General features: G+C 44.1%; 1 protein-coding gene across 3 annotated transcripts in view; it reads left to right on the forward strand.

Moving 5' to 3' along the window:
- The window catches only part of FAXC (failed axon connections homolog, metaxin like GST domain containing), a 57907-nt gene that overhangs the window by 4818 nt on the left and 33676 nt on the right, over positions 1-19413 (forward strand). For all 3 annotated transcript variants that reach the window (XM_031456064.2, XM_031456066.2, XM_031456065.2), the window contains 2 exons: positions 1315-1450; positions 10421-10617. In XM_031456064.2, the coding sequence (XP_031311924.2) occupies positions 1315-1450; positions 10421-10617 (333 nt within the window). The remainder of the gene's footprint in view (positions 1-1314; positions 1451-10420; positions 10618-19413) is intronic.

The following is a 19413-nucleotide window of genomic DNA, read 5'->3' on the forward strand; positions in this document are numbered from 1 at the left end:
GATTAAACTAGGAACAATGTGAGGGAACCAGAAACTCAGGGAAGGCCAAGGGGCAGAGTGAGGCTTATCTGACTGGGGAACGGTTGGGTAGAGTGAACGATGGAGAATGTGGAAGGTTCCTGGATGTGATGTCTGTCTGAGTGGCGCTGTGTGGCATGAGACTTTGCGGCTTGTGGGTACAAGCCCATATCTCTTTGAATGAGAATTAAGTCTACCACTTTATGCTTGATAGCTCACCAAATGGTTACAGATGCTATTTTATTTAATTCCCACGATAATAGAGGCAGACTTCTCACTTTCTGTACGAGAGAGGAGGAGAGGTCTAGGGTGATGCGGCCATAGGAAGCAGGGCCTGCACTCGACCCCAGGTGTCCAGACGTGGAGTCCAGCATTTGCTCTACTGCATGGTGGCTACTGAAAAAGCTGTACCAGGGAAGTCCTCCCCACCCAAAAAAGTAGCCAAAGGAAAAGACAGATGTGTGGCTGAGACAGAAGAAAGGGAGAAGGCAGGGGTGCTAGGGGATATGCTGTGTGGTGAACATGGGGCCCCTGTGAAGGTAGGAGGAAGAGAGAGTGCCCAGGAGCCGGGTTCCTCGGCACCACAAGTGACAGGCCAGGTGAGGCTTTGGAAGAGGGACCGGATATTCAGTCTCAGGTTGCCTGCAGGCTTGAGTTGTGGCCGAGTAGGTCTGCACTGTTCTTCCAGGGTCCTGTGGATGAGGAGACTGTCATGGTGCAGCCTAGTGGTCAAGAACATCGTCTCTGACTGCCTGGTTTAGTTCGGGTTCTGCCGTTTACTAGTAACGAGACTTCGGGCAGGTTTATCCTCTGTGCCTCAGTTTCCTCATCTACAAAATGTGGATAACAGTCGTACCTACCTCGTAAGGCTACTATGAAGATGAAATGAGGTAATGCCCGTGAAGCCCTCAGAACGATGCCTGACACACGGGAAGCACAGGACATATTTTTTATCCATCCAGCTTGTCCCTGGCAGGTAGGCAGCCAGCTAGAGAAGAGGTGGACCTGACCTGGAAGTGCGCTTCCTGCCCACAGGCCACAGGGACCGGAAGGAGGCTGACGTGTAGTTACTCTCCTGAGCTCTCGCAGCCATGGTAAGGTCAGAGTTTGTGAGGTCCTCTTGTGTTCTGACCAAGCTTCCACTCTCTTAAGTGCTCCTGGGTGAGGTAAACCCCTTTGACAAGCAGATCTGCTCACTCGCCGAGGAGCTCCAGCCCAGCAGGGACCTCTGAGGAACTAAGGGAACTGAGTGTATAACGTGTGGATTGTTCTTTTTCTCTGTTTTGGTTTTGACAGGAAACAGCAAGAGATTGACTCCAAAGATGCTATTATTTTGCATCAGTTTGCAAGACCTAACAATGGTGTCCCCAGTTTATCTCCTTTCTGTTTGAAGATGGAAACTTATTTAAGGATGGCTGACTTACCCTATCAGGTACTTCTGTGCAAATGTGTTTTATCCTCATGGCAGCGATACTGGACGGCAGGGGCAGGGGGCGTGGGGAGTGCTCAATCTCACAGGGTTGGGGGGCTCGCTCTGGGTTCCTCAGGGGATGGGTATGACAGCAGCGGAGCCAGGTCCTTAGTAGACACTTAGGAGACTTGATTCCAGGCTCTGTTGATTTTTACATCCAATTTAATGGGTAGTTGAAAGGGTCTGGACTTTTGTAGGGTTCAGGGCCATGTTATTTTTTCCTGACATACAGTCGTCTGTGGTTAATAGTTTGGCTAGACCTACTGACCCAGCTGTGAGTAAAGGTGGGTGTACCTTTAGGTTTCTTTCTACTGGAAGCATTATGTTTATCTCTCATGAGCCCTGGGCTCAGAGCACCCATCAGGCCCCCAGAGAGATACTTGTAGACTTTGTGAGAGTTTTCCCCCAGTGCTTCATGTTCTGTTTGGGTGACTTTCAAGGAAACACTTCCTCATTTCAGCCTTAGAGAGTAAGCAGAGGAGAATGCATTTAAAATACACATTTTTCTCTGAGTAATGCTTGAGCTGTATCTCATAAATTTGACAGGTTGTGTTTTCATTGTCATTCAGTTCTATTTTTTAAAAATTCTTTTCCACCTAAGTTCTAGACATAGGCATTAAGAAGAAACTGATTTTGTTACTGTTTGTTAATTTTATGATCAAAGCAGGAAGTCTTTGTGATACTAATTCCTTGGAATATACTGACACTTTAGCGTGTGGCTACTTGTTATAGAAGTTGAAAGTAAATGTGTATTCTTTATTTGGGAGTAGAGTTCTCTCTGTATCTCCTTGTTCGAGCATGTTAATGTATTATTTAGACCTGTTATACCTCTGCTTATTTTTTGTCTGCTTGTTCTAGTGGTTTCTGAGAGGAGTGGGTTAAAATATTCAAGTGTATTTGTTGACTTGTCTCTTTTCCTGCCATTCTGTTAGTTCTTGCTTTAGGTAAGAGTGTGTGTATATTCAAGGTGATTTGTTAGGTTCATATAATAGGAAAGATCATATATCTTTTACAGTTTTGTTTCTTTTTCTGGTACGTAGCTCCCATCTCTGCTCCTTCTTTTTTTTTTTTTTTTAACCTTGAATTCTATCTTATCAGATATTTGGATTGATTCTCCAGCTTTCTTTTGGCTCATATTTACTTGGGAGTATCTTTCTCCATCCTCTTTCTCTTTTTTTTGGTATTTGTCTCTTGTAGGTAATGTATCACTTATTGCCAATCTAAGAGTCCTTAAAATTGGTGAGTTTAATCCATTTACACCTGTAAGGATTATTTTATTGGTATATTTTCTAACATCTTATTTAATATTTTTCCTCCTTACTATACTTCGTTGTTTTTTTTTTTTTAGATTTTTTTTCTCATTTCCTGCTTTCTGACAGATCAACAAGAATTTTTTTCTTGTCATTTAAAACCATTTTATTTTTGTTGTTATGGTGGTTGCTCTTAAGATCCAAATTTGTCTTTATTTATCCCCACTCATTTTTTATGTATCAGAATCTATATTTACCTCTGGTAATACAAGTCTGTTAGTAGGTTCAAATGAATTTGGGTCTCTTTCTTCCTAGGACTCATTCCAGGTGTGTTGCTGTTATCATGTGTTTTAATTCAGGAATTTTGGAATTAATCCTTCCCTTCCCTTCCCTTCCCTTCCCTTCCCTTCCCTTCCCTTCCCTTCCCTTCCCTTCCCTTCCCTTCCCTTCCCTTTCTTTCCTTCCTTCCTTTCTTTTTTCTTTCTTGTCCTTTTTTAGGCAAGAAACCTTACTATCTTATTTGACTAGGCTTATTTCCCATATATCTTACACTGCAGGATTTATTTGTCTTTTTATTTGAGTACTTCTCTGATGCATATTTTGAGAGTGAGCCTTTATGTGGCAAACCTTCAGTGCCTTTGCATGCCTGAGAAACCTTTAATATGCCTGCACGTTTCCTACTTCTGTGTTCAAAGTTCTTTTCCTTCAGCACTTTAAAAATGTTACTCTGTTGTCTTTTTGCATCAGTGTTGCTATTGAAAAGTCTGACGTTAATCTCATTCTTTTTCTTTCTCTATGGAAGCTTTTAGAATTTGCATTTAATCTCAACATTCCAAAATATCATATTGTGGCTTGGTGTGAGTCTTCGTGTATCTTGTTTGGTCCTTTACAAACTCTTTTCAATCTGAAATCTTCAGTCTCTTTTTAATTCCAAGGAATTACCAATGTTCTTCAAATATTTCCTTTTTTATTTGTTTTTCCCTGCTTTCGTGTTCCCGATTACCTGGCTCCTGGACTCTCTGCTTTCATTTTCTGTATCTCAGAACCTACCCCTTCCTTCTTGTCTTCTCCCTTCTGGAAGAATTCGTCTCTCTGAGCTTCCATTGCATCCTCTCTCCTCTCCTGAATCCGCTGTGTAGTATCCCACCCATTATGTCCAGTCATATTTCCCCTTGGTTGATGTTAGAATCTCTTTCTTTATCCCTTGGAGGATACTTCTTATACTTTTTTCTTACAGTTTTTTTGGTCTGCCCCAGTCATTCTGCCTCATGTTACATGTGTTCAACCTGTTGCTGATCTCTTACAGTAATTGTACTCCTCAGGTGTCTAGTTATTTTGGTCTGAAGTCTCCTTTTACTAGGGATGTCAGCTTCCCTGCCTGGGAATTTGCACTGGGTAAGGGCTAAAGTTTAGACCACAGCCTGTGTGCCCCTGAAGGCGTCTCAGGAAAGCAAGGAGGTGAGCCCCAGGCATCCCCACACCACCGTGGTTGGTAGGGGGAGGGCTCCTCACCCCGCCAGGCTTCTGGCCACCCTGATAATGGCATTAGCCCTGCAACTCCTGCCTCCCCACGGGCTGTGCTTTCTGAGCCGGTTTCTCTACAGAGGAGGGCATGGGGGTGGCAGTGACCCTCCTGAGGCAGTGCTGGGACAGCTGAATGAGTGCTCAGCTTGGTAAGTGGTTCACAGGGAATATGGTGGAGCAGCACTGGACCTGGGCTTGGGGTTGGGGGATCTGAGAGGGCATGGGGTGTCTGGGGAACAGAAAGAGGGTCTTTATGACTGGGGCCTAGAATGCAAGGGCTGAGTCTGCAGAGGGAAGCGGGGAGATTATTCAGGACTTTTGAAGCCAGCAATGAAGGAGAAAATAGCAAAAGACCAGAGAAGGCTTGAATCATCCAAATGCATTGGATTGGATTTGAAAGATCCTTGTTCAGCTGGGCGGTGGCAGTCAGCACTTGAAGATGTGTGTCACTGAGGGATGCACGCTGAAGGAAGAGACAGCTTCCGTCCTCTCCCCACCAAATTGCCGCCTTTAGTCACGACAGCTCTGGGGCAGTTAGGGCCCCAAGACCAAGTTCACTCTCTGCGCAAAGCCTCTGGCGGCCTTCTAGATCTTTCACACCCTCCACCCCTGATGAAGTAGTCCCGCCCTTGGCCGGGCTGCAGCGGCTGCCAGGCTGACCTGCCCTTTCCTTTCCTGCCTTCAAGCCGTTGAGCGCTGATTGCCCAGCCTGTCTCTCCCCGACGCCCAACCACTTTGGTTCAAGTTTCAGATTTTAGATCCTGTAACTAGAGCAACTGGACACATGCCTCCCTGTGAAGCCTGTGGAGGCTTATCCCTTCCCAAATGATTATTTCTTTTATATATATATAAAAGGAATGGTATAGGGGTCTTTTTCCTTCTGTGAGGTCTCTATGAAGCAGGTGTTCAGTGGAGGGTGCAGGGACTTAGGTAAAAGGAAACCGTTTCTGTGGTTTAGAGAGGGATGCTCTGTGCCTGCGGGAGGTGCCTTGAGACCGTGTGTGGTCAGCGAGGTTTGTGTTGATGCAGGCGGTGCCTGGGCAGCGCTGGTGGGGCTCAGTGCTCGGAGGATCAGTGGAGAGGAAGCTTGTCATAGACCCAGGGAGCTCTCCCCTCTGCCCCTTCCCTGCCCTGTGACTTTAAAAAAAAAAAGATTAAAATGCCATGTTCCTAAGAACACGACTTTATATTTGAAGCTTTTTTATTTTTTAACCTAAATGAGACTGGAATAAATGTTTGATGACCCTTAGTAGGAACTCACAAGGCTTTTTAAAAAAAAGTCTGATGTATTGGGCACAGTTAGTATCTTTCTAAAATTAAGATATAAATATTGGAAAACCAATTTTGAAAACTTCATTTTGCAATAATTTTAGGTTCATAGGAAGTTGCAAGAATGTATAAAGTCCTACAGATATGGCTAATTTTTTTCAGGATGACAATAGCTTTATTGTTTATTTTGAGTACATATAGATGACATATGGTTCTTATAAGAATTTCAGACAATACAAAAAAGTGTAAGTGAAAATAAAAATCATTGATATCCTCCTAGCTACAGGTTATCATCACCACTTCCGACCGTCTTTCCACACTTGCCTGTAGACATACATAAAGACGCCTACCTCATTTGCCATAACTGGTTGTATAAGATGCATGTAGTTCACACAATCATTCTTTTTAAATATGGGAAAGAAAATGGCTCCTCTGAAACTCTCTGCTTTGGCTCGTAGCCCTAACTTCTGATCTGTTTATTTGCTGATCTTGTCTGTATACCCCCACCCCCACCATCTTTTTGTTTTGGAATTTGTCTAAGCGACAGATGGGTTAAAAGAACAGCACAGTGGACATCCCTATGTCCTTCACCTCGAGGCACCAGTTGTTAACATGTTGCCTTCTTCCCTTTATTTCTCTTTATATGAACAATCTTTTTGATGAAACACTTGAATGTAAGCTATAGAAATCATGACACTTCACCCCGCAATACTTCAGTGTGCATCTCCAAAAAATAAGGACACTCTTCTACAAAATGACAATGTGCAGTTGTAAAGAGGAATGCTCAGATTTTCCTTCCTCTCTAGGGGAAACCCAGTTCCTCCCTACTGTGCGTTTCTCCCCGGGATTCTCCTTTACTCCTCACACCAAACACTTCATTTCTGACACTTCTGGTCAAACGTGGGAAGGCTTTCCCCTACACCAAGCGATTCTGACGCCAGCTGGGTGTCCTACAATTTAATTCAGTTCTGACACTGTCTACCCAGAGAGAGCGTCAGACCCCACAGGTGAAGGGCTCAGTCCCACAAGACTGCCCTCCCTCAGCCCCACTTCAGATGCCAGTAGCAAGCCCAGGTTGTCACCTGTGCTTCTGACCAACTGGCTGTAGATTGGAGGTGCTAACGACCCCTCCTTAGGTTTAATTAACTTGCTAGGGCAGCTCACAGAACTCAGGAAACACTTACGTTTGCCAGTTTATTAAAGGATATGATAAAAGATATGGATGAGCAGCCAGATGAAGAGATACACAGTCAGGTTTGGGAGGGTCCTGAGTGTGGGAGCTTCTGTTCCCATGGATTAATGTCCCTCCCTCCCCCCACCGCCCCGGTGTGGATGTGTTCATCAAAGTGGAAGCTCGCCAAACCTTGTACTTCTGGGATTTTATGGAGGCTTCCTCATGTAGGGATGATCAGTTAAAAACTCCATGTCCAACCCCTCTCTCCTCTCTGGAGGATGGGGGTGGGGCAGACAATTCTAAGCTTCTAATTGTGACTTGGTCTTTCTGGTGACCAGTTCCTGCAGGAGCCACCAGAGGCATCAACAGAACAAAAGCTGCTCCTAGTGCTCTTATCACTTAGGAATTTATGAGGGATTTAGGAGCTCGATGCTGGGAACCAGGGGCAGAGACTAATACGTGTACATTTTAGTCACAATATTGGATGCATGGATTTTTTTCCAACATGTTATAATCTACAGAAGTTGCTCAAATTATCTCAAATTTAGCCAGTGGGAGACCTTTCAAGATGGCTCTGAAATAAAAATAAGTAAACCCAATTACCAACCCCCGACAAAATGTAGCGGGTATAGCTCTGTGGTAGAGCGCGTGCTTAGCATGCACTAGGTCCTGGGTTCAATCCCCAGCACCTCTGCTAGAAGAAAAAAAGTAAATAAATAAAAATAAGACAGCTCCAGAGATGCAGTGAGTATAATAGGTATAAATTTAGCTGAAAAGCTGAGGGCGCCATGGCCAGTGTAGCAAATCGGAGTCCCAAGACACTAGGATTCCCTTTAAGGTCTCAAGTTCTTCATCTCAAAATGGTGAGGGTGATGTTAATACTTCTGATGAAGGCACTCCGTCAAATACTTCACGTGCATTTTCTCATTTAATCCTCACAGCTGTTATAATCCCCATGCTATTGCTGAGCCCAGGTAGGATTGAGGAAGACCAGGGAGGTCCATGGTCACACAGTGACTAAATGATGGAGCCAGATTTTTAAACCCAAAGCCTATGGCTTTCGCTGCTGTGCTAATAATGTGTATGTGTGGATGCATTAATCTCACCTAGGACAGACCTGCACAGGGAAACAGCTTGGAAAAGATAAAAGGGATTTACCTCTTCATCTTTCTTCTGAAAATTACTTTCAGAAACTGCCCTTGGTGGTCCAGTCAGACTCCAGATGCTTAAATAAAAATAGACTAAAAATAGATTCTATAATATGTTTGAGGGAGTTAAGCAAAATGAAGTTTTCTTTTAAAAAATATATATGTATTTATTTTTAAAGTAACATAACCACATTCTGAAAAACTGAAATTCATGGAAGAATGTCACCTACATCTCACACATAGTCTTGCCTGTTCCTTTGGACATTTTTCTTTTTAAAATACTTTTTGAATTCAGCTAATTTTTAGATGTAATCACAGTGTCTCTAAAGTGTTGTCTCCTACTCATTTATCTAGTAAGCAAAATAAAATTTTGATGATGAAAATCTACTAGAGCTTTCGTTTCCATAAGAGTTGATCACAAATTTTTACTATTCCAAGTTAAAAAGATAGTCTAGATAAATATGTACCCAGGGAATAGGTGGTCTAGAGGGAAAGGGAAATGTACAAATAGTAATTCTATAAGCAGAGGGGAATATGCACTGTGCAGTGGAAGCAGAGGAAAGGCAGATAATGATTGCACGTCGAGGAAATAATTCACCAACAAGGTGAAATTTGAACTGAATTTTTTAGGATGGATAGGACTTTGCAGATGAGGGGGAAAGAGACTCTTGAACAAGGTTAAGAGTGTACAAAGTCAGAGAGATGGCAAGACTTTGACTTGGCTAGGAGCGGGCAGTTGGAATTTAGAAGACCCTAGGGACTGGGAGCAGAGAGGCTGGGCAAGCGGGCGGCGGCTAGATGGTACGGGCCTAGACTGCTATGTGAAGGGGGTGAGACTGGACCCATTAAAGCTGTTGGGTAATTTTGAGCAGCAGAGGTCTTGCATCTCATTTGCATTGTAAACAGTTCTCTCTGATGTCAGCGTGCAGGATAGAATCCATCTGTGAACGACAAGAGTCTAGAAGGGGATGTGGTGGGAGGATATGGATGGTATCAAGAGCAATCTGAAACAGATGCTGTGGTAAATTGACATCTTTACAGTACAAATTACAAGAATGTCAGATGTACTAGCAACTTCTAAGGGATTTGACATTTCTTAACATCAGGATTAATTTCTAGGGCTGCCATGTATGGTTGTGCAAGTTGTTCACTGCACAGCAGCCTGGTCAAGGAGCAAAATCTGGATCCACTTCTACTTGCCAAGCCGTGAACCCTGGCATGGATTGTGTCCACTCAGAGGAGGTCCTGTTTTCCAAATTGTACAGACACGACATGGCTAACAGTGGCCCCAATAATTCCCTTTTCCAGGCTTGGCCCAGAATGAATTTCTTCAGAATATTCAGTGAGACCAGTACTAAGACACCAAGAGACAGAGTTCAGTTAAAGCCCCCATTTTTCTTGACCAAAGAAAGCAGTAAGCAACGGTTAGCTAGTACCTGCTCTCCTTTTCAGCCATGAGAAAGGTGATATTACTTCAAAGGTCTGAGGAGCCCAGGACCCTCAAGCATAGCCCAGTGCTGTGGGCACTGTCAAATGGTCTCAGAGCGGTTGTGTCATTTCACATTCCCACCCACAGTGTTTGAGAGTTCTGTTTCTTCCGTAGAGCCAACACTTGTTATTACCCACGGTATCAGAACTATTGATTTATATAAAGTACAAAGTTGTAATAATCTGATTCATTTAGGCTGTATAAACCATCAAAAAATGGATTCAGATTTAAAACTCAACTTTGGAATCTGCATGATCCAGATTTACTGAGAAAAGTGGTTGCATACGTGCAATTATTACTGCAGAATCTCGTCCATCAGTGTGGTTGAGATCTTGGCTTTTTATACAGTGAGCTGCAGATGTTACTCTGTAATTCTCAGTGTTCATTAAGTGTGTGACTCCACCCCTGCCACCCCGCCCTATTCTGGGATCAGGGTCCTCTGAGACACTGTAATATTCCAGCATGGGTATGAACCAAAGGGGAGCTTGTCAAAAACACAGATTTCTGAGCCCCATTGCCCGGATTCTGACTGGGAGGTCTGGGCAGGGGACTCAGGAATCTGCATTTTGACAGGCACTGGTGTTGAGTCAGTTGGACACAACTAAGTGTTACAATTTCTGGGACCACTTGTTTGCAGTGTAGTGATGTTAAGCATCATTCAGCTGTAAGCTTCTGGGTTTCAAGTGAGGTTTTTGATCAGTAGCCTGGTCAGTACAAATCTCCTCATGGTTTATTTTCACTTTTTGCATTTTTGGATTGTTCATACATTATAACCTGACTGATTCTTACCAGGATCATTTTAGCACTCCCCTTCTTCCCTGCTCTCTCTCTCTCTTTTTTTTTTTTTTAAAGCAGGAGGCCTGAACCCACGATAAAATCTATCTTCTTGTGAGATAAATTTTTTTTTAAATCCCAAGAGTAACCGTTTATTCCCTTAAGAGTTTATCTGCTGAGCTCATTCACTGGAAGAGTACAGTCACTGTCAATTAATACCATTGGAATGTTTGTTTCTGTTAATCACACAGTGAGGTTTAAATAAAACATTGCTTTTCTCTTTTTAAAATTTGCTCTGCTTAGAACTATTTTGGTGGAAAACTCTCTGCTCAAGGGAAAATGCCTTGGATTGAATATAATCATGAAAAAGTTTCTGGGACAGAATTCATAATTGACTTTCTGGAAGAGAAACTTGGAGTGAATTTAAACAAAAACCTCGGCCCTCACGAAAGAGCCATCTCCAGGGCGGTGACCAAGATGGTGGAGGAGCATTTCTACTGGTGAGTCCCCCGGCTGCCTGGGCGGCTGCCAGGGTCTGCCCCCATCATTTGACACCAAGTTCTGTTTCACTTTTCAGACACTCCCGCCACCTTCCCCAGAGTTTTCTACACTCTGCCTTTGGGTCAGAGTTATGACTGCCAAGTTTCTGGGTATCTCGAGCGGGGTCAGCATTTTCTGCCGAGGCCCAGCTAGTACGTGTTTTAGGCTTTGTGAGCCACATGTCTCTGGCAGCTACTTTACTCTGCTGTTCTGGTGCAAGAGTAGCCATCGCTGATAGACACATGAATGAGCATGGCTGTGTTTCAGTAAAACAATAAAAGCACTGAAATTTGAATTTCATTTAATACAAAATATTATTCTTCTGATTTCTTTTACTCAACCATTTACAAATGTGAAAACGGCTTAGCCCATGGGCTGTTATTAGCTGAGCCCGGATCTGGGTCACTGAGGGAGATTTTTCTCTGGACTTTTTACCGACACAAACTGCTAAATTAAAGTAGTATTACATCAGATATCCAGAGGAAGGAACAGAGGACTAAGTGAGGGTAGAAGTCTCAGGTGAAATAAATTACGCAGGCTTTGTCAGAGTATTGTCAGTTTTCCTCGGATGACGAGTGCTTCTCTATGATCCAGAAGTAGTGCATTTTACTGCTTTCTGAGCATCTTTGCCCTGATTGGCTGACTCCTAGGCTGCATTTTTCTGAGTCTGAAGCATTTCACACACTGTGTGGGTGAGGTGCCCGTGTTCTGCATGTGGCGTGCTGGCTGTGACATCACGTGAGTTAAGCAGCCTCAACTCTTCTTGCTTTACAAACTCATAAAAATGTGGATTTTCTTTTTCTTTTTCTTTCATCCATCTTCTGGAGTTTTAGCACCTTTCTGTACCCTCCAACAGATAAGAGACGTTTTCTCCCTGATTTCTGCAAACTATATCTCGTTTGAAAGATTTAATTATGAATTGCTGAGCCCACTTTTTCTTGGCATTAATTGTTACTCCTGGGTCATTGCTCACCCAGTAGCTTTTGCTCCTTCCACCAAGAGATACACTCAGTCTGGGGTCAATTGTAGAAGATTCTTTCCCATCACTTTCCTGTTTCATCCATTCAGCTCTCTTTCTAAATAGAAAGCTTGTCTCTTGGATTTTGTGACCCTCTATTTCTTTTTCTTTTCTCTTTCTAATTTCCCTTCTTGCCCACTTTATTCCAGGGCTGACCTGAAGCACCACTTCCTTCCCCTTCTCACTACAGAAGTGAAGGGGGTGGGAAGAAGGAGGGAACCAGGCAGAGAGTGGAGACAGGGGTACAGATCAGTGTGGGAGTGATCACAGATTCAGTGTTCCTGGGATGAACCTGGGTCTGTTCCTTACAATACCTACAGAGAGCTGCTGGCCCTCCCATCTCAGAGTGCAGGGGTGGCAGTGTGGACCAAAATGCATGACTGCATGTGACATGCTTATCATCAGGGAAGAACCCTTGGGGGACAGACTTGTCTCACCTGCTTGCCAGGTTCCAGTCCCAGTTTTGCAGCATTAGAGGGAAACAAAGAACCAGCACAGGGCCACTCAGACCCTCAGTGCCTTTCCTTGCTGAGACTTTCCAAAGTGTTAATTCATTTGATTGATGGGCCTATTAATGTGGAGAGCTAGCACTTTGTCAGCTGCCTGAAAAGCCGAAACCCTTGCATTTTAGTTGGTACTTTTGTTAGAACTCTTTGATTTCTGTAGTTGCTCATAAAATTCATATTCCAGTTAGAAAGTCTCTGATCCAGCAAGATTCCCAAGTACGACCCAGCCACTGCTTCTTGCTCTCACTGTGAGTGATGTTTAATATGTGTTTACTCCTTTGTAGAAATTCATCTTCTGTTCTTCTCTCCCCTTCTCTTCCTAATAAGAAGGCCCCCTGCTAATACATGATAGGGGCGGCGTGAGGGGGGAGGCATATAGTGGGACTGGGTGGGAGGGAGAGTTGGGAGGTGGTCCCCTGACGAGGAGGCATCTTAATTTTATACTTTAAACCCCTAAGTGCTTGGGAAGTGGCTTAGGTCATGCATGGAGTCTTCTCTCTTTTTAATTAAAAGAATGGTTTTTTGGGTTAGCGACTATTTCTTGTTTGTGTATTCTCAAGGAGTAATTTGAGGAAGAAATAGTGAAGGTGAGAAGTCAGAGATTGAGACACAATGTCCAGTAAACTTAAAAAAAAATCCTAATTCCTCCAATTTCCTTTAGTCCCTAGTAGCAGAAGGAAAAACAAACTGTCTCTGTTTCATAAGGTTTCCAGACCTTTAGCCAGCTTCTTGCTTTGGGAGATCCTGAACAGGCTTTCCTGAGAGCTGTAAACCCCAGGGGAGAAAAGACGTTCCCATCTCCACCCTCTGGCTGCCATAAGCCATGGTAAGAAAATGTGTACCCTGGTGGAGACTGGGGGCCAGCATAGGGAACTGACCACAATTGGTAGGAAAATATTATAAGTGTGAGCTTTACAAGAGAGCCTGTTAAATCCTGACCATCAGTGAGCTCTGAGGTTGTGTTTATATACTTACAGAATTGGAAGAGCTGGAATCAGTAGTTTAAGTCAATTGATTCAACTATCTGAAGTTTTCAGGTATGTTTATTTTGGTCTGAAACTTTAAAAACACTCCACTTCTGGTATGATTTTTTGAAAAGCAAAGACATTGTAAAGCTGTCATTATATAACATCACATAATTCTGGAGCTCTGATTTAGGTCTGTTCAAATAAGCACACTCAGCTATAAAGCGGTTTTTCTTACACTTGAAATCCATACAGTTATGTCCCACTTGCATTATAAAGCTGTTACTGAAGATGAAGGAGGAGAGTTTTTATCCCCTTTGTTCCATTGAATGCTCAAGTTAGATCTAATGCAGGGAAGCCGGTATAAAATGAAGTCTAAGAGACACGGGGTCAAATTACTGGAATGAAACTGAGTTTTGGTAACAGGCACTATAGCTTCTTCCGTGTGACATACTGCCCCCTTGTGGACACTAGTGAGTGTCTTAAGCGCCTTCTAACCCCTTAGGGAAGTGTGCAGGGCACTGTTGTCAAACGATCTAGTCATAATAAAAATACAAGTGTTAAAACAGGAAACTCAAATTTCCTTCTGGGTTGGCCATAATTTTTAACTTTTCAGTTTGGCTTTTGGTGAATGAGAGAGATGGGATGCTCCAGTAAAATGACTTACCCCAAGACCTTCCCTAAAAGCCAGGAGACTCTCCCTGATAACTTGGTTGATGTGGTCCCCTCTCCTTCCTTTTTTGTGTGCCCCTCCACAGTTTTAGACTGTGTGGAGGCCCCTGTTTGGAGAGGCTAATCTAATGCCTGTGAAATGTGGTGTAATTACAGAGGTGGATCAGATGCTCCCGCACCCTTGAGTATTTAGTTTACAAGCAAAGGTGGCAAGGATGTGGCGTGATGTGGAGAAAGGCGTTCTCATGGTCAGGAGGCCATGAATGCTAAGACTCATTCATCAAACAGTAGTTTGCCAGTGGTTGCAGCTTCTCTCATGTATACTAATACTCATTTCTGCTGCAAGCCAGACCTCAGGTTACAATGAGAGGTATCTTCATTAAAACAGCAGGGGGCTGCTTTTCTTTCCTGCCTTCTCAGTCTTCTTCAAAAATGTTTGAGCAAAGTTTACTCTTGTATTCTAAGATAATCAGTATTTGAAAAAAACCTTTGACCTCATTTTGCAGGAGAGATCAGATACACCAGTTGTGATAAAATGAGTATCAACTTCCTGGAAGAGGCTCTCAGAATGATAAAATATTTTAATTGCTCAGCCTGGTCTCGTTTCCAAATTGGCCCTGCCATCCTCTCTAGTTAATAATTCATGATTCCTTGGGCAGTGCGCCTCTTCCCGTGGAGGGTGAAGAGGCAGATCCCAGAACGGGACACCATTCTCCAAGGGTGTCTCTCCACTTTTCTGTGTAAATATTGTCCTCCCTTAGAGACACTGCTTAGCAGTAGCCAGCTCAGAAGTGACGACTTTTCGTTCAATCAGTGATTCACTCTTTCAGCAAACTTGGTGAGTGAGTGACCACCAGTGGCTTGGCACTAGGCTGGATGTGGGGGAAGCAAGGTGACTAGATGCTGTCTCTGTCCTCAGGCGACTCCCAGGGAGGGAGACACCCAGCCTGCATAATGGCCGGCACTGGGGGAGAGTTTGAAGATCTGAGGCCAGGCAGCCAGTGCCTGCTGGAGCGATGAGAGGACAGCCTCCCAGAGGAGGTGGTGTCACAGCAGAATCTAGGGACAGTCAGAGTGGCAGGTGGAGGGGCTGGGTGGTAGGGGAAGATTAGGGTATTGAGGCAGAGGGGGCAGCATCTGCAAAAGTTTAGAGGCAAGAAAGAGGCATCTGGGAGGCACATTTCATTCTGTGTGGTGGGTGCCCTGGAGGCAATGCCGGTGATGGGGTCAGACTGTGGGGAATGTGGGGGGGGAGCGGTGGTGGTGGCCGGCGGGCCAGCTAAGGAGCTGTGGGGAGTTGATGAATGAGGCTGAGAAGCAGCGTGATACCATTAGATTTGTGTTTTAGGAAACCTTTTGTGGCTGCCTTGCCGAAAATGGGCTTCTGGAGGGCCTTGAGGGGACATCAGGAGACCTACTGTCCTCAGGGTTAAGAAGTGGTGAAGCCTGAACTACAGTGTGAATTGGGTTGGAGAAAAGGGCAAATCCACAGACTGACAGGAGGGAGGGGGAGGGAGCAGTGAAGAATAACTCCTGGGATTCTTTCTGGTTTGGGTGAAGAGTGGCAGAAGAGGAGGAAGGTGATGAGCCCAAGCTTGGAAATGTTGGTCTGCAGTTCCGAGGCTTCCTCACCTGGGTGTGGGGATCTTGGGACTGAGGTCTCAGGGATGGATGTGGAGCTGGGAGTCCTCAGTTTGAAATCGTGAGTGTGAAACAGTTCAGCCCACAAATGAGGTGTAAGAAGGCAGAAGGACCCAAGATAAAAGTCTTGAACATGGGAGAGGTGAGAGGAACGGTGGTAGGGGCGTCAGCTGAGGGAGAATTCAAAGAAAGTGGCTGATAGTGTTGGATGCTGCAGAGAGTTCCAGAAAGATAAATATGGAAAGAAGATTTATTTGGATTTTGCAGCAGGGAAGGATTGCTGACTTGGACGAGAGGGGTGGAGTGGTGGGGGCAGAAGCCCCTGGCACGTGGAGAGTTTTCAGGAAGCCGGGGTGGGAGGACGGAGATTTGTGGTTGCCATGATATGATGGCGTGTGTAAGTGATGTCTTGGACCTATAGCAGTTGATGTAGGAGCCATGAAGCACCAGTGTTCTTTGCACTGTAGTTTACACACACTTCCTGGGGTTCAACCCTGGGAGAGCCTGCTGGGCCCTGGTCTGCTCTCTTCCCCGACACTGGTCTACAATATTGGGCACAGGGAGTGGAAGAGAGGAGGGAAATCAGGAGCAGTGTGGGAAAGAGAAGGGAGGAAAGCCAGACAGTTTCTGAGGTTACTTTTAGCAGCAAAATTCCAAATCAACCCAGTGTTTCTTCTGTGCCCTGCATTCAGCCTGCTAATGCAGATGGAGAGCCTAACACCATTGCATTGGTGGTGGGGGGTCTCCTCACTGCTGTGTGGCCCAGACAGCTGCCTCCTCCATCCCACCTCTAACCCACCAGTCTTCTCAAAACCTCTTCCCACTGCTGCGTCCTCTTCTTCTGCACGTGCCCACACTTCCCGCTCTTAGAGGAGACTTGGAACCTCTCTGCAGCCCCTCACCTCTCCATCTCACAGAAAACTACTTCTCTCCAGGCTGGCCCTTCCAGCCTGACCTTCTTGCCTTCTCACTTGCCCTTGAACTAAGTTTCTTCCAAATCACTTCTTACCCTAGAAACTTTCTCAGGTGACCTCATCTCCTCTCATCTTTAAAACTGCCACTGCCATGACCCTGCCCAACAATTTTTTTTGTATATATGTATATTTTTTATTGAAGTGTAGTCATTTTACAGTGTTGTGTCAGTTCTTTTTGTTTCTTTTCCATTATGGTTTATTACAGGATGTTGAATATAGTTCCTTGTGCTATCTAGTAGGACCTGGTTGTTTATACATTCTTTATCTTGAGTCTAAACCTATCTTCTGAATTCTCCACCTTCTGGACATCCTCTCTTGGAGGTTCCAGGGGACCTTCAGATGGAATAGGCTAACTTGTCTTTCATCCCTGCAATCTGTCCCACCCTGTGTGTGCCTGTACTGATTAATGACATTACCATCCACTCATCATCAGCCTGAGAGATGGCTTCCTTGGTCAGTGTCTCCGGTCCTTTCCTCACATTGCCCCAAGTTTGATTATGTTTCTCATCTCTTCAGTGGTTAAACTTTGCTTTAAAAATAAATCTCAGCACCCTCTGCGTCAGACTCATCCTGACCCCATCTTGTCCACCCTCCTGACCTCAGCTCTTACCAGCTCCCTCAGGCATCCCAGACCCCGGCTGCCCATCCTGAAGGTCCTGCAGCTCATCGACCAGTCAGGGCTCTTCACCTGTTGCCTCCTCCTGCTCATCCTTGAAGATCAGTTATGCTTATGAGAAAACCTGTGCAATTTGTTTACAAAGAATGAATTCTTTTTCACATCAACCTTTCAGTTTAGAGCCACCATATTCCTCATTTTCACACTTTAGATACTTCTGGATGCTTTTATTACCTGGTTATGTTTAACTTAATTTGGTTTTATTCTCAGGTCACTGATTCCCAAAGTAATCAAGGATGGTCTAGGCCTTTTATTGTGAATTTAGATCTAGTACAATTAGAATCAAAGTGCTGATTATTCTAATGGAATGTGAAAAGTGACACCCTAATTTCTGTGGGTATAAGAAGAAGAGCAAATAGAGAAGCATTTAGTTTGCATGTTTATAAAGAATCTACTAGGATAAATGTGAAATCTTTTATATCAAAAGTTTTATTGACTTTGTACACATTGATTAGTCACCATTGCAATGTACTTTTCCTCATTTCAAAATTTCTTGACCCCTCAATACTTTATTTTGAGAGACCTACAAAAAGAGGTACACAAAGCTTTCTAACAAGATTTGTAGGCATCTCTTAAAAAGCTTATTAAGAAGAGTGATGGTTGCAGTACCCAGTATGTTGATTGCAGGACTTTTCAGTAAAAATCAGGAATGTTTAAAAAATTTTGGAGAAATCTGTTTTTTTATTTTCATATTTTAGAGGACAGAGCACTGAAAAGAATAAAACATTATAAAATGATCAACATTTGAGGGCCTTATTTTCAGCTTTGTTGCTTTTTCTTGAGGGGAATGTAGCTACAGTTTGCTATCACCCCTTGCGTTCTCTCTGTCAAAAATATTCTCACTCTGCTGATGTTTTCCAAGTGGCTGTTATGGTTCTGTCACCAACGCTAGGAGTGGAGATGACTGCCAATTCGGCTTCTCTTGCTTTTTGTGACGAAAAATGAAAATATCTTGTGCCTGTATGCCCACAGCTACCTTTTCCTCAGCCTTCAGTAAGAAACCCTTTTAATTTCTCTCCACCAACACCATTAACCATAAAAACAGTCCCGCGATTGCACAGTTCATGGAACAACATCAGCTGAGGCCTGGGGGTTGCAGCCAGCATAGCACACGGGCGGTGACCAGCTGACCTGTCCACACGTTTCACGTACGAGCACCTGCACGGGTGGGTTTGCCACAAGGACCACCCAGATGAGAATAAGGATCCAACCCAGTTCCTTTGGTGTCTGTATTCACTTTAGAGTCCTGGCGAACAACTGAAGCCGAAAGTTGCTTTTCTGGAGAGTGAATCATTTATGTACCATTTATAATTTATATAGTTAAACATTTTTTTTTGGCAGGGGTAGGTAATTAGGTTTATTTATTTTTAAAAGAGGTACTGAGGATTGAACCCAGAACCTCGTGCATGCTAAGCATGTGCTTTACTGCTTGAACTATACTCTCCCCCTTAAGAAATTATTATTATTATTTTTTTGCAGGGTGTGGTAATTAGGTTTACTTATTTTTTTGATGGAGGTACTGGGGATTGAACCCAGGACCTTGTGCATGCTAAGCCTGTGCTCTGCCACTGAGCTATCCTCCCCCCTTATAATTTATATAGTTCATAGTAAACATGGACAGCTATACCTTCTCCCTAATCCTGTCAAAAAGGCAAAAAGGTGCCTTGTTAAAAAAATCCTTTGACATCAGGCAATATAAAATGCATGCACACAGCATACAAAACAAAAATGTGCAGCTTAATTAATGAACACAGAGCATATACCTGTGTAACCATGACTTTGATCAAGAAAGAATGAAGCTGGGAAAAGGTGAGGGCATAGCTCAGTGGTAGAGTGCATGCTTAGCATGCACGAGGTCCTGGGTTCAATCCCCAGTACCTCCATTAAAAAATAAAAAAAAAAAAAGAAAGAAAAGAAAGCATGAATGAAGCTAACACCCCAGTCACTGCCACCTCTTTCCCGATACCACTCCCCTCCGCCCCGCCCCAGCCCCTGTAGGTACACCTAAAAGCCTTTTAAAGTGGATTTCTACTTGTTTTCTGTGGGGTTGCTTAAGAGAAAGCAGAAGCATGGCCTTGCGGTGGGGCAGGGAGGGGTGGATGTCTGAGGGCAGGTGCAGGTGAGGTTTGGGGGAACGGTGGCATGGCCGCACTATCTGGATTTGTCACCGTCCCTCTCACAGGCCCTAAGCCTGGGCATGAACTTGAGCCTGCTGTCCTGTCTGCCTTGCAGACAGCTCCTTGTAGAAGCAGCAATGGTTCTGTTCCTCCAGAGTGTGCTAAATTCCGAACCCCTCACTGGAAA

Source organism: Camelus dromedarius, chromosome 6 (genome assembly GCF_036321535.1).
Source record: "Camelus dromedarius isolate mCamDro1 chromosome 6, mCamDro1.pat, whole genome shotgun sequence".
NCBI lineage: Eukaryota > Metazoa > Chordata > Mammalia > Artiodactyla > Camelidae > Camelus > Camelus dromedarius.